Raw genomic sequence first — 14,981 nt, 5'->3', positions numbered from 1 at the left:
AAAATACATATTTTTGTAATTCCAGTGATTTATAATATAAGGCGGGGTGAACACACGCAGTCATAACGCCACATTATCCCATATCACGCAACTCCAATCGCCCGTTAAATCGAAACTAATGACCGATTATTGTGATAAATCATAATTAATGTGATAATATCCGCAGACATTAAATAATAAAATATATTTAACGTGAAAAATATCATACAGCAGAGCTATTTAAAATCTCAGATTCTGAACTCCCTTACAAAACTTTTTATTTACGAGTACCCTCTCTTTCCAGGATTTTAAAATTTTAATGTTCTATACAGGATGATTAGTTATAGGTGTAAATGCTTTAAAGAGGTATATGTGTAGCTCATTTGTTGGTAGTTGATATGTGGTTCACCGTATCTAATAATAAATAACGAAATGATATTATAGTGATAAAAAGCATTTTCAAAATTGAATAACATTTATTAAAAATTAATAATTTTTTACTGTTTGTCACCTCACATTTTATACTGCCAGAATTTATACCTGTCGAATTCGAATAATATGTATATATATGTATGTAATAATGTTAACAAATAAGCTATACTTTCACCCCTTTTAAGCAATTACACCTATAACCAAACACCCTATAAAGAACTATAATTTTAGTAGGAAATTATAATTTTAAAAACAAGTTGTTATTTATTTAAAACAAATTACTTATCGAAACTTGAGTAGTATAAGATTTTGCAATAAAAATAACACATTCATATCATCGCATTAACGGTATTTCCAACTAGTTAATAAATTACAAATTAAAACAAACGAATATATAGGTAAACATATAAACTAATAAAAATATTTGATATAACAATTTGCAAATTATATTAGTGGAATTATCTATTACGTAATTTAAATTACAGATTATACAGTCTAATGAAATTCTTAGCGAGCGCAATATTTCGCTAGGAAGCGTCTAACGTAACACGTAGCGCGATCCGTTTAGTTGGGCGATAATTATTAGCATGCAGAGTGGAAAATTACTGCTATTAAATCGGCATACGTAATGCGGCATCCTTGATTCGAAAACATTGACAGCCAAGAGCAGAGTGCAATTAACAACTAAATTATTAAATAACTGAAAAATATTGAATAAAATCGAGGTCTCAACAGAGTGGAATTTTTTTGATAATCGAGAAATGCATACTCGGCAGCTATTTCCGCTGGCAAATGTTTAAAAAATACTGTTATCCAATTATAATGCTATAGAAACCGCTATACCGCGACATACAAATGTGCAGCGAGATGGAAAGCTGTTCTTTTTTTACTCGGCATCTCGGCCCTTTCCAATGGAGTGGTACAGCGGTTTTGGTAGGACTATAATAAGACACGATACAACATTTTTACCGTAAATAAGTAAAAGATACAGATGATTGTAAAGTAGAAATAGATATTAAAGACAGTCACAGTTGTAGGTTCGATTCCTGGCTACAATTACTATTGTACTGTCATTCAATAATTCATACCGGACCCATTTAGTGCATACAATCCATACGAGCATTAAATTTATATAGATGAAACTATCTTAAAAACAAGCTTAAAAACCTCTGTAATAAGAACTAAATAATCAAAAATTTCTTTGTGATGTCAGCAAAGCAGCTCTTTTAAAAACTATACTTATGGTATTTGTCCTATATATATTCCTAAATATTAAATGAAAATTTTGGTCCAAAAATCGACTATCAGTAATTTTATAAACGATGAACACAGCTAAAGTTTGTTTCTATCCGTTGTCGTCATTTTACCCAAGTCATAGACGTCCCCCGAAGATATCTCTGATGGGATATACAAGAATCGCCACACTTGGCGGACGGTTTGGCGATCGCAGTGTGGTATTATCTTACGAGGAGAATGCTGCTGCCCATTCTCTGGAAATTTCTTTATGAGGAATGACAATCCTATCTAATTAACGTACAAAGTGTGAATTATATACAAAATTGCATCCCGGGAATCGAACCCGCGATCTGGAATCGCAAGTCTCAGTCTTCTACCGCTAGGATACCACTGATCAGGTCTTGACCGTGATCTTGTAGTGTTCACTACCCTACGTTGTTTCTACATAAAATGTAATTTTGGAATTTATGTTTTTAAAACAATTACATTTCAATCATATTAAAACTATGCGATTTAAATTTAGAACAATGTTATGACACCGCCGAGCTATAGAGTGATTAATGGTTCAGATGGATTACGTTACCTTGCATGGGTAATATTTAAATCAATGAAATTGTTGTCGCATGATTGAACAGAGAGTACTTGAAATTGAGCGCAATCATTCTAACATTTCTTTAATAGTCGAATATACAGAGATATTTTACTACCTATATTTAACTTTTCAGCCATAGGCATTCCACTGCTAGGTACAGATCTCCACCACAGATCTCTAACAGGACCTAGCGTCTTTCAACGACCTTTAAAAGACATTCTATTAACATTCTTCGCTGGGCTTACCAGTTCGTGGTCTCCACTCCAGAAGCTTATCGCCCCAGTAACCATCTCTTCAGCACGCTGTCGCTATCAATATAGAGATATCCTGGAAATTCGTCGTAATTATCCCTAGTTATACATTGCTGCTCTTGTACGATAGACAAGCCGTGTGTAATAATATACATTTGCGTATTCCAAAGAATTACATGCACAAAGTGAAGATGACACCTTCTCCTGGTATGCCGTCTATGGCGTTTGACGTGCCCTACCAACAACTCTTATGGTTTAGTCAAGAAACACGACTATTATCTAGGCTATTTGTACTTCAAAATCGACTCACTTAGCAAGTTGTTTTGAATTTAAGTTTTTATACAAGTTTATTGAAGGAATTTTAAAAACATTTTATCTTCTGTAACCATTAATTTTTGTAGTGTGTAAAATAAATAAAAATTAAAAAAATATACCATTTATTTGTAATACAATTTAAACTTTACTGTTGTGTATCTGTTACATTATATTCTTTTTAATTAAATAATTAATAAGATATATTTATTATTACGCCGCACCCACCCAAGGAGATAAAAAACTAAATATTGTTTATATCTCAAAAATTGATTCAATTAAAATTTTAACCTTTGTATAGTTTGAAAGCTAATTTTATTTCGAAAAATCTTTGAATATTTATATTTAAAAGAATGCTTTGCGTATAATCTTTATATTATTGTTCCTTTACATAATAAAACAGATAATACTTTTGTCTATCGTCGCCATTTTTAAAACCCAATTAAAATGATAAAGGCGATTGTGATTTCTTCGGGAGTTACGATAAGTAAAAAAGTATTTTATATTTTAAAAGAAGTAGTCGTCTGGCGTAAGCCTGTCCTAAATCCGTGCCGCACACATCCATAACGATCCCCGTCTCTGGTTAAAGATGTCATTCCACCTTTTACACACATCTTCTTGTGGCCATTCTATTACGCGTTTTGCTCATCTGGCATTATTCATCCTACAGACATGTCCTGCCCAATGTCAGTTGCCAGTTGAGTAGTCTCTCTCTTTTCCTCGCGTCTAATATTTCAGTTCTTTTTGCTGATGCTGATATTGCTGACCTTATCCAACCGACTTATAATCCGATCATGCTTCTTTCCATCTTACGTTGTTAGACGGCATAGAATTGCTACGCGATAGTGTGTGATTTTTTTTGAGCTAATATATATATATATATATATATATATATATATATATTAGCTCAATCATCCTATATTTTGCTCATGAATTTGTACACAATTTTGTATATTACCATCTAATAATGTTATTACTCTAAAATTAATTCAATAATTATTCATATAAAGCAGACACGAGGGAGAGATTCGCGGCCTTACTTTACAAGGAAGAGAGACCGGTAGGTTTGTCATATTTGCATTCTGAACACACGCGAGGTGACGTTGCGTGTGCGCAGGCCTTGAGGGTTACGCCTGTTACAATCTGCCTGCACCGAGATACTTATTAGCGTACAAATCGTAGTAAATTTTTCATTTGCAAGACATACAGTATATGTTAATTTTTATATAAATTTATCCTATCTATTATATAGAATTGATAAAGAGGAGATCCGTTGAAGAACCAAAGTCACCAGGGTAGCTCGAAGAATTGCTCGTTGAAGGACACATCGCTCCTGCAACCATCGTTGCGAATATCCAACCTTATTCGCTGCCAATGTATGGTACACCCTATCTAAAAATCAATGGCTTCAGAAATAATAAATAATGAGTTTAATTCTAAATAATAGATGTTAAAATTAATTATTGTTCACTTTGTGTCCCTGCAGACTTTGTTCTACTTTTATGGGCCTGCCGCAATGATAAAATAAATTATCGTTACATTTTTCAGAGTAAGAAAAGGACAAATATTTAGCCAAACACAGAGTCGTAGGCACTAGTCGGTGTAACATAACTCCTGAAGATGCCCCGTGGAGGAGAGAAACACGTGTTGAGTGAATTAACGGTGGAAGTTGTGTAATTCGCATTGTTTGCCGCATACGCATTTATCAGCAGGTTGGCGTGCGGTGCACTTTGTTGCACGACTACCACTGCATGTCCGGAAGTGGTTAAATATTGGTCCTATTCTTACTTAGGATGGACTTCCGCAAGGTAACGCCTGATTCCATTAAATATATTTCAGAGTGCTGTAACGATTTTTGCTGACAAATGAGCTATACAGATGTTTAAAACTTTTACGCCTTTAACCAATCACCCTGTATTATTTGAAGCTTCTTTTATATTTTATTCTGAACAAAAAATTTGTTCAAACAGTTATATAACGAGCTGCAATGGTATAAAACGTGATGAAATGCAAAAGAAACCACAACAAAAAGCCGACAAAGCAAGTCACGGATGGAAGCCGTAGAAGTCTTTATACAGCGCTGAATCAAAGACTGTGAAGCACGTGTCAAGTGCTCACTAGAACTGTGCTTGCCAAGTTAAAACTACCTACAAGTTATATGCATACGTATTGAGTACATGGGAAGTTGGGTACGGAAAGAATGATCACATTTAATCAGACATATGTCAACCTCGCTGGTACGATCTGTGTTTTCGTAGAAACTTGGTTTTGTACTTAGGTAACACAGCACTATATTAACAGTAATGCCTCTTTCTAGATAACTATAACAATGGCGACTAAGCTGTCGGCGTTTGATTGTACGGGCGGCGTGACCTTCAGACAGGCACTTCTTCAGATTATGTCGGTGATATTGGTTCTTCTGCGAATCACCTCATTTCTGATTCGTACCGTAGGCCTCGATCGCAACTACAGAAACTTTTGGTCCCAACAACCAGCGATTACACGAGATTGTAGGTGTAAAAATATAACAAGGGTGAATGCATGGCTCTTGCTGTCTATTAATGCATGAAATCAACCTGTCAACAATCGAGTTTCTTAAACCATAAATAACGTAATACTAATATTGTATGTAATATTAGTAGTAACATTGCTATCCTTGCAGACTTGACTGCCAGAAGTATTTAGCTTCTGCACCTAATATCAATTACTATGTATATAAAATTTCTGCACGAATATCGATGGGATACTTTTGCAGCTACATTAAAAAAAATAGAGAGAGGGGAATCCCCTACGTAACTGACGGAAAAGCTCAATAGCGGAATAGCGGTAGTACGTAGTAATTCCGTACGATTATACATCCTCATCGTGCTCCTGTACGACAGGGATGCATATTATCGTCTTTACAGTTTAACCAATATTCTAAGTTTGTAACACAAATCACTCTTAAATACTAGACCGTCGATGTTATGATTCATCATCGTCATTTTGTAAGGCGTGCACTGGCCACAGGCCTCTCTAATAAACTTCCAATAATACCATCGGGAAGTCGAAAACTGTTGTATTAGGAGTGTGTTGTTATCATATACTAACTTATTCCTAATTTGTAGATAAAGTTGAAGTTCCCAAACTTTGGGTCCCTATTTACAACAGGCTTTGCCTCCACTGCCTCTGACAGCAGTATGAAGGTGAGTGCTACGTACGCGATCTCACTAACGTTTCAATCCTCGCTCGGGACGCCAGATAAACTGGATTCCATATCATCAGAATATGATACCCAAGTTGTAGGCACACTCACTTCCCGATTTCCATCACCGGATCTAGACTAAACAACTCCTGGCTGATATGGGTATTATATAGCATATTCCTCTAGTTGAGCAAGCGAAGACAAGAGCTGCGGTAGTTCGCCAGCCAGCAAGCTACCTCCAATGGTCTCCTCTAACCGCGCATTTATCCACCATGCGCCGACGGCCTGGCCAGTGTGTTGTGTTCAATTTTAATATATAAAACGCTATTGAAGCTATTTCGCCAACATAAATATACCGGCCAGTGTTACTTCATATTTTTTAACAAGCTGAATATTAGAAAAATAAGCAGAGCTATCTGCTATATAGCAGTAGCTCACAAATGTGACAAGCAATAAGTCTACAGTCCGAATGAAATGTCGAGGGGACAAAATTGGAGAAATATCGAACGAAAATCATGAAAATTATTCATGTCCCCGACACCAAATATTAAATGACGTTTAACTTGACCTTAACCTTAATTCTCCAGCCCAATGTTAACATTACACGCTAAATGTATCTTCGTGAACGCAGCGAAATTTTAAATGCTATTTCAAACCCTTGGCTCGATTTTTCAACGTCTACTGGAAACGTTTGTTTACACTTAATATCTTATTTACGTAAATACATTAAGATTCAAGATATAGACAGATGCAGCGCGATACAAATTTTAAATCTTTAAAGTAATATAGTACGCCATATCTGTAAATCAACGGTTTCAAATAAATGACGCAATGCATAAAAAGCGTTTCCAAAAATTTGATTACTACAGATTAAAAAATTATTATTGTTTCATATCTGTGTCCTTTTATGTTGGAACATATTTCAAAGTGAACTTTATACAGGTTGGTTGAAAATAGATGTAAAATCTTAAAAGCTTTTTACTAACAAATCGGCCCCTTCAAAGGTTTTGCACCTATAACCAAACACTCTTTATATTTATACTGGCCGTATTTACCACATGTAGGGTATGCCCTCGTGTTCCTTCAATGAAATAAAATATTTAATATTCGAGTTCCGTAAATGCGTCCATGATTCAAGCGCTACTAAATCGAGACGTGCGGTGTTTTTTTCTCGTCTATAAGGAAAAGTCCGCATTACGACGATAAATTTGAGGCCAATAGTCTATTATCCTAAACCAAGGATGTTATTTGAATAAAACTGACGTATTTTGTCAGTTTAAATACCGTATTTACTTTTACCGTATTTATTTATTTGTAACAATAGCTAAGGATATTAACCTATTCTGTTTTTTTTTTTTAATTTTGAAAGACTCGACTCCCTAACCTAGACTTAGAATAAGAATATTAGAAAATAAGCAAAATAATTGTAACAGAGCCGACGGTGGGGGGTTTTAGTCAGTAAAAGTCTGACACTGCCTGGGCCCTCCATTCCCATGCGTCCAATGAGGATTCCCCCCCCCCTCCATCTAGAAATTGTAATTTAGTAAATAAAGGCTCTGACAATACTAGAGGAAAATTTAAAAAAAAAACCTAGACTTAGATTAAGATTCACTTACAAAAAAAACAAGTAGATTTAAATTGAGTAAAAAATATATATATAATTCTGTATAGGGGTGGCGAAAAGCTTTGAGCCCATGGTCGACAAATTCCTAAATCCAACTCTGGCTTAACCACATACCACTGAATAATTGCTTACGTCATATCATTGGTTGATTGTAATAAATAATAAATAATATACATAGTTGACCTCAGCAGGATTTTTATTAACCTTTTCACGTTATTCAGGTTTAGGCCGCCTCGCGTGACTACCAACTAAACCTATCGATCTTCGCTTTGCCGCAGCACTCGGCGAACACCTGACTAATGAGAAGGTCGCGGCCGTGAATACCTATCTTAGGTCGACATTATAAGGTTTAAAGCATAAATATATAAATTATCAAGCTTAAAAGTAATAGAAAGCTATATTAATTCAGTCTTGACTTAACCAACTTAAAGGTTTCGACATTATAAATGTATTCCTTTGGACTTCAGAAATGCAGATATAAAAACTTTCACTGTTGTTAGCTTATAAGCAAGAACTCTTGTTCATCAAGTGCATCTAATATTTTATTAAGACTATATTATTATATTTCATGGTTTTAGTAGTTACTTTTAATTTCCTTAAATTGATTTACTGCTTTTTTGTTGTTAAAGTAAGGGTCGCCTGAAGGATCATAGACCACCTCCTTTATATTTCTTCAATTCTCAATCTATCTCTGATGTTAACCATGATTTTCTGTAACTTTCTTAATAAGTCAATGTTATATGTAAGAATAGCGATAATAAAGATAGGAAATAGAGACAAGATAAAAAATACAATAAGAAAATCAATGCAAATAGTAATGATATAGTATCAAAGGGAAGGTAAGCAAAATCAAGGGACACTGGAACTATTTGAGAAATAAAATTAAAAGTCCAAAAGAAGAAAAAAATGGCAGATGATGTAAAGCATATTAAAAGAATAAACCAAATATTTAATGAAGGGAAACTTTAGGATAAAAATAGGAATATAAATAAAATATATTAAAAGAATAGAAACATCTCATATAAGAAGGCATAACTAGAGGCCCCCTAAAACAGGCAAAAAGAATGAGAAGACAAAAAGAGACCTATATAGTAACTTGAGTATATAAATAAATAATTAGCATATTTACCATTTATATATTTCTATTACTACCATTTACCATGCATAGTACAATAGTACATAGTGACAGTCATAATTTTTCTCATCTTATTGTAATAATAATATGTGGGTCACATGCCCTGAAGCAGAGATGAAAATTGGAGCAAAAAAATTACGGTTGAAAAGCCCGAAGAAGGGAGGGCTAACTAAGAACAAAGTTAAGCTCCATGCGGCTCACGGTAGCAGCTGATAGAGGCAATGGAGGAAATTGGAGGGGACCTTTGCCATAAGGCACACCAATACAAGAGATAATGTAACTTAAATTTGTTTTGGTAATAAATTATTGTAAATTACTATATTAATAATATGATTATTTTGTAATAGACTTGCAATTGACACTATTCTATTGATAGATCAAACTCAATACACATTTAATGCACTTCTTACTTACAGAACAATTGTTATAATAAACTACGAGACCAAAACTTAAGAACTTGCATAATAGTTGCGAAAAAACATAATAAAAAAAAGACAAATGGACATAAAATTTTCATTGCACATTTTCTTCGAAAAATGTTAACCACCACTATTATATATGGTTAGTGGAGTGATTTCGCTGCCATAATTACACTTCAAACCACAATAGGGTAGACTTTAGTTCTTCAGATTAATTCAAACAAGATTAGGGCTTTCCAGATATATAGACTTCTAGTTAGACAATCATGATAAAAATATCAAAATACTTTTCTTTTCATTTTCATTCTCTAAAAAACAAATGTTCTAAAAAAAGTTGTACCACACATAAATCTTATCAAATTATTTCAATATCCTATCTAAACTGCAAAAAAATTGCCAATTTATCTTCCTATAGTACCAATTAGTATAATTAAAGTCAATATAATGTGCATGTCAATTGCAATATGGTTCCCCTAAACTTCTAGAATCAATTGAGAGGCGCATTTCGTTATTGGTATAAATTAATCTTAATGGAAGCACATGCTCTGTTGATTGATGACCATAGTGTCCATAGGGGAAACAGTTAAGGATTGCTAATGGACTAAATAAAGCAAAGAATTTACAGCATTAGAGATGGGTAGCTCGCAATCTAAAGACGAAAAATGTAAAATATGGATTTTCAGATTTGTTTTAGTTTTATTTGGACTTCATGAACAAGTCATAAAATCCTTAACAGGAAGCAAATGCAACCAAAAAACCTCACTAATTCACCATAATTTTCAAGATTCCATTATTATAATTTCACAAGTTTTATTCTACCTTACTGAGTTCTAAGTCTGAGCTAAAAGAACCAAAGATATAATGGATAGATATATTTTTAGTCTTTGCTGCCTTATTCTCTCTCTGAACTGTACTGAGCTAAATGAGTTAAAGATATAAAAGAGTGATAGATATTCCAAAATTGAAAAGATATATAGTACTCTTTTCTTGTGAGGGATATGTTTTGCCCACCTCTTTACAGCATGATAAGTTAAATATGAAAAGGCTTTAACAAGGGGAATATATTGTTCATTTGCTGCCAATTAATGTATGGTATATTCTATCCAAAAATCAATGGCGTTGGAAATAATAAATAATGCAATAATAATGAAGTGAGAAAAAGCATTCTCAGTTTAAATTACTACTTATTAAAAACAATTATTTATTTACTATCTGTCCTTGTAGACTTTATACTGTCAGATGTTATTGACCTGTTCACAGTTCACCCCCCTGAAGCCATTATGCCTATAATCAATCATGCTGTCTAAATGTACATGAGTAAAATATAATTATTCAAATTAGGTTTTATTAATATTACATTCTGAAATATGCCAACAATTATTGAGAGTTCTATAGAGATTTGTACAGATCTCGACTGAATATTTTTATTGCTTGACAATAGATTAAAAAAATTGTCAAACATAATCATCACTTCCAATTTAGGATGACCAATGCTGGGCATAAGCCCCTCCCATTGATAATTAATAGGTTAGAAGAGGCCTGCATCTAGCCTCTTTCAGTAATATTTGTCAATCTACTGATCATTTGTAATTTTTAAAATAACTGTATTATTATAATAACTAAGATGCAACTTGCATAAATAAAGAAAATGATACTAAACCACCTTATTATGTTATAAATGCGATGTATGAATAGATTCATTTATATTTACAGCAATTATAACATTACTAATAAACAGCCTTAAATATTATTGTATGTATAAGAAATCTGAAAATATACTCAAAACAAGAAAAGAATCAATTACTGTACTAAAAATTGAGCTACTATTTGCATAAAAGGATACTTAATATGTATTTTTGCAATACTAAAGTATACTTTTTAAATTATTGATAGACTAATTTTTTGATGTTTTGTTCAAAGAACATTTAAAACCAAAAGGAAAATCCAATAAGATTTTTTTTAATTAAAAAAATGTATTTTGGTCTTGCCTTAAAAATTACCAATGTATGTATGTATTTTTAAGGCATGCAAATCTGCTTCTCAAGTTAACTAATGTCTACATTATAAAGACCTTGAGTGTGATATATTTATTTTAAATATAGGGCTAACGAGTATATTGTGACATTTAAAATTGAAATTATAAGCTTAAGTCAAAATTGCTGCTTTAAGCAAGTTTATTTTTTATACAAGCATATACATGCATCAGGTAAATGAGGCATTTAAACTATTGAAGCCTTTTATAAATAATATTGTAGAAGTTACAATGATCATGATGGTTACAATTATAGAAATGTTAAGTTTTATGAGCATTATTTTTACTATTAGATAAAGTAGGGAACTGATATTTTTTATTTGTCTTACATTTTCCCGAATACGCAGTTGCCTTGTGTCAAAAAACTGACAAGGCGAATGTAGGTAAATGTAAAAACTTGTATTCCAAATATGCCTCCATATCTAACAATTCAACTCTGACGAATTGCAGTCGATGTGACTTTCATGTTACAATAATTAACAGTGCGGAACAATAAAATGTAATCATTCTTTATGACTTACGTATTCTGCAAGGCATATCAGAAACAGGTATCCGAAGATTGAAAGTAATCTTGTCGAGAATCTTGCACCGACGCCAGCCATAGCAAAGCACTTATATTCACTTTTTATAACTAAGGTTCGTATTTTGTCATATCATAATTAAACTAGAAATGTATTATAATGGAGAAGACACCAAACTCTGCAAGTATTTGGAACACACCCTTCCCTCTCCACAACTTACAATCGAATGACCACAGAATGTATAATAAACATAAACGTCTAGGACGAGGACAAATGACGTCATCCTTTAAGCTCATTCTAACGGGCGGTTCAACAAAGATAAACGCTAACAACTTAATAAAATTGTTATATCAAGTCTTGAAGAAGGAATTTTAATGTTTATATGTATGTCTTATAGCGAAATACTAATTTTTTGAGACAAATTTAATAAATTTTATTAAATTTATCAAGAACATTTTTGAAACGTTCAAATAAGATTAATATTACAAATTTGGATATTACTAATATATAAGTATTGCGAGATAATATAAATTTTTTGTTCGTTTTCTTTACTAATTACAAGTTTCAATGACATATTATTGAGGCTGTATGAACTTAACTTTTGACTGTACTTTTAGAGTAAAGTAAAAAAAGTGATTATGTTATTGTTTCTAAATCGTGTTGACAGTTATGGAATACGATTAAATGCAAGTTTAAATTCCTATTTTATTAATGAATTGTTACAAGCAGTCAATAGTTTAAATATTATGGATCATAGACAAAAACGAAGAAGTATTTATGTTACGGCCCGTCAAAAGAAAAAGCTTATTGAATTGATGACAAAACATCCAGAGTTAATATCATGTAAAGTAACTAATGACTTCAAGTATAAAGATTCACAGACAATTTGGCAAAACATTGCCAACGAATGCAATTCCATACCAGGGGCAAAGAAAACTTGGAGACAATGGCGTAAAGTACGAATGTTTTTTTATCGATTATGGTAGAGTATATTTAATGGTTATAGGATGGCTTTAATCTAACCCACCGAACACCTCGAGGGATCTCAATAAACCTAGATTTCGCCGGCGATTTGGGAAAGCACGGTTAATTGCGGTGGATGGCCCGCTATGATGGTACCTCCATACACTGGAGTGGTACGTGACTAGCAGTCTCCACATCTTCAGGGCTTGTCCTGGGCAGAGGACTATCTGTTGCACCTATAGTAAACAGATGTTTGTTAAGATCCTTGTCACCAGATTCAGTTTGGTCCTAACTGACAAAGCAGGTTATTGGAGAGCCAGCTTATGATAGATGCTTCCTCTTAAGATTGACTTTGCTCTGTATGGTTTGTACATTTGCAATGTCTGATCTTACTGAATAGTAGTGGAATGTCATGGTCTCGGTCATGCTGGAGCCTATGATGTAAAATTGCATAATTTTTATAAATGTTTGTCATGTTTTGTCTGTGCCATAATCATTGAGCAAGAGCTAATATATTTTATAATAAAAGCATTTATTTTTTGATAACTATTTGGCACAAATTTTTTACCAACAGACCTTAACTAAGTCAAATACTTTATATGCAACATTCAATATAAAAAAAAAAAACTGAAAACATGTAAAAGATAAACATCATAGAGGATGTGATAAAATGTTTCTTCATAAATATAGAGGTATTGAATATTGCCCCCTATTTAAACCCACTTCCAATAAACCTCCAACCTCTCTGAGGGATTATACTGAGAGAACCTATCTTCTTCTTTGGCCTTTCAGCCGATGTATGCCCACTGCAAGGCATAGGCCTCTCCTGAAGATTGCCATGATGACCAGTCCTGCACTGCCTGTGTCCAGTTACTTTTTGCAAACTTAACCATGTCATTGGCTGTCTAGTTTGGGGCCTACTCACACTGCATCTACTGGATCATGGTAACCTCGAAAACCTTTCGGTTCAATCGAATATTGATTGCACAAGTGATTTGCCTGCTCACTACCACATCAGACGAACAATTCTTTGAGCTACATTGGTAATCTTTGTTCTTCTGTGGATCTCCTCATTTCTGATTTGATCTTCCAGCAAACTCCAAACATAGTTTTCTCCATTGCCCTCTGAATGACCTTGGGCCTTCTTATGAGACCATTTCTCGGATGTCATTACTGACAACACACATTGGTACTCGAATCAAACTACTTAGCTGATTATTAGTATCATTATTAATAGCAATTATTTAAAATTCCAGACATGGCAGGACCTTCGTTCAAAAACCAAAAAAAAGCATGCTGAGACCAATGGAGAGTTTACCAGATCTTCAATAATGCTCACTGAGGCGGAGCAGAAAGTTTTGGGAATAAATAATGTAGGAGACATTGAGTCTTTAGAAAAAATGCATGAAGATAATTTTGATGATGATTCATCAATTGAAGAAGAGTCTCTTCCAGAAGAGAAAATTGGTATTCCCGTTCCTGAAATAGATATGGACTTGCCTAAATTTAAGAAAAAGTCTAAACATCATTCTAAGAATTCGGATTCAAAATGTAATTTAAATTGTGAGATAATAGTTCTACAAGAACAGAAGAAGCTGGGGCTTAAAGAAGACTATTTAAATTTCAAAAAAGAGTATCTTAAACAGAAATTAAAATTATTAAAGGAACAAAATGATGCACTCAAAAGTATAGCTAAAGAACTGTCAAAAATTAAGTAAATATTTTAGCATTTATTGAAAATATTGTTATAATGTAAGTTGTAATAAGTTATTTTTATTCATAATCAGCTGCCATAAAATACTCTGTCAAATTGTCATTATTGGCCATTTTTAGTTATGACCAATTTACTAAAAAAAATTATACAAATTTACCATGATTGGAAATGTCTAATTGGTGGTCTATAATACAATATAATTATAATAAACAATACAAGCTAAGTGCTATGATATTTTTAATCTTTTTGCAGAATCAAACAAAATATATCTAAAGAATTATGTTAATCAAAAATATATAACTCTTTTGGCCAAACTCTTTAGTAAAACTAACAGCTGACAAATTGCTTGTACAAAATACAATATTTATAAACTTTGCTGTAGGTGAAGTTAGTAAATTTAATTTAAAAATAATTTACAACCACAATTTATTTAAAATAATTTCATCATTATCATCATATAATCTGATATACACTACCTCCTCATAGTTTCCAATAGGACCTATTGGAAGCGGCCTGCATCCAGCGTCTTCCAAGGACCTTAACAAAGTCATCTGTTCTCCATATGGTTGGACATCGCAGAGTTGGAC

The 14,981-nt window shown here is 33.0% G+C and overlaps 2 protein-coding genes across 5 annotated transcripts in view; one reads left to right on the top strand and one right to left on the bottom strand.

The window, feature by feature from the left end:
- Npc1a (Niemann-Pick type C-1a) overlaps positions 1-11,927 on the bottom strand; it is a 103,189-nt gene extending 91,262 nt beyond the window's left edge. For all 4 annotated transcript variants that reach the window (XM_068761834.1, XM_068761833.1, XM_068761835.1 and 1 more), the window contains exon 1: positions 11,718-11,927. In XM_068761834.1, coding sequence (XP_068617935.1) covers positions 11,718-11,798 — 81 coding nt within the window. In that variant the 5' untranslated portion in view covers positions 11,799-11,927. The remainder of the gene's footprint in view (positions 1-11,717) is intronic.
- Positions 11,928-12,382: 455 nt separating this feature from the next.
- Positions 12,383-14,502, top strand: LOC137918902 (uncharacterized). The gene is made up of 2 exons (XM_068761837.1): positions 12,383-12,673; positions 13,937-14,502. Exons 1-2 carry the CDS (start codon positions 12,464-12,466, stop codon positions 14,396-14,398), a joined length of 672 nt encoding a protein of 223 aa, XP_068617938.1. The 5' UTR covers positions 12,383-12,463; the 3' UTR covers positions 14,399-14,502.
- The last annotated feature ends 479 nt before the right edge of the window (positions 14,503-14,981 follow it).

The sequence above is a fragment of the Battus philenor genome, unplaced genomic scaffold (genome assembly GCF_028537555.1).
Source record: "Battus philenor isolate CCGP_79_NKW_IND1 unplaced genomic scaffold, ilBatPhil1.0.hap1 SCAF_15, whole genome shotgun sequence".
NCBI lineage: Eukaryota > Metazoa > Arthropoda > Insecta > Lepidoptera > Papilionidae > Battus > Battus philenor.
The sequence above is the reverse complement of the archived record's forward strand: the minus strand, read 5'-3'. Positions and strand labels throughout refer to the sequence as shown.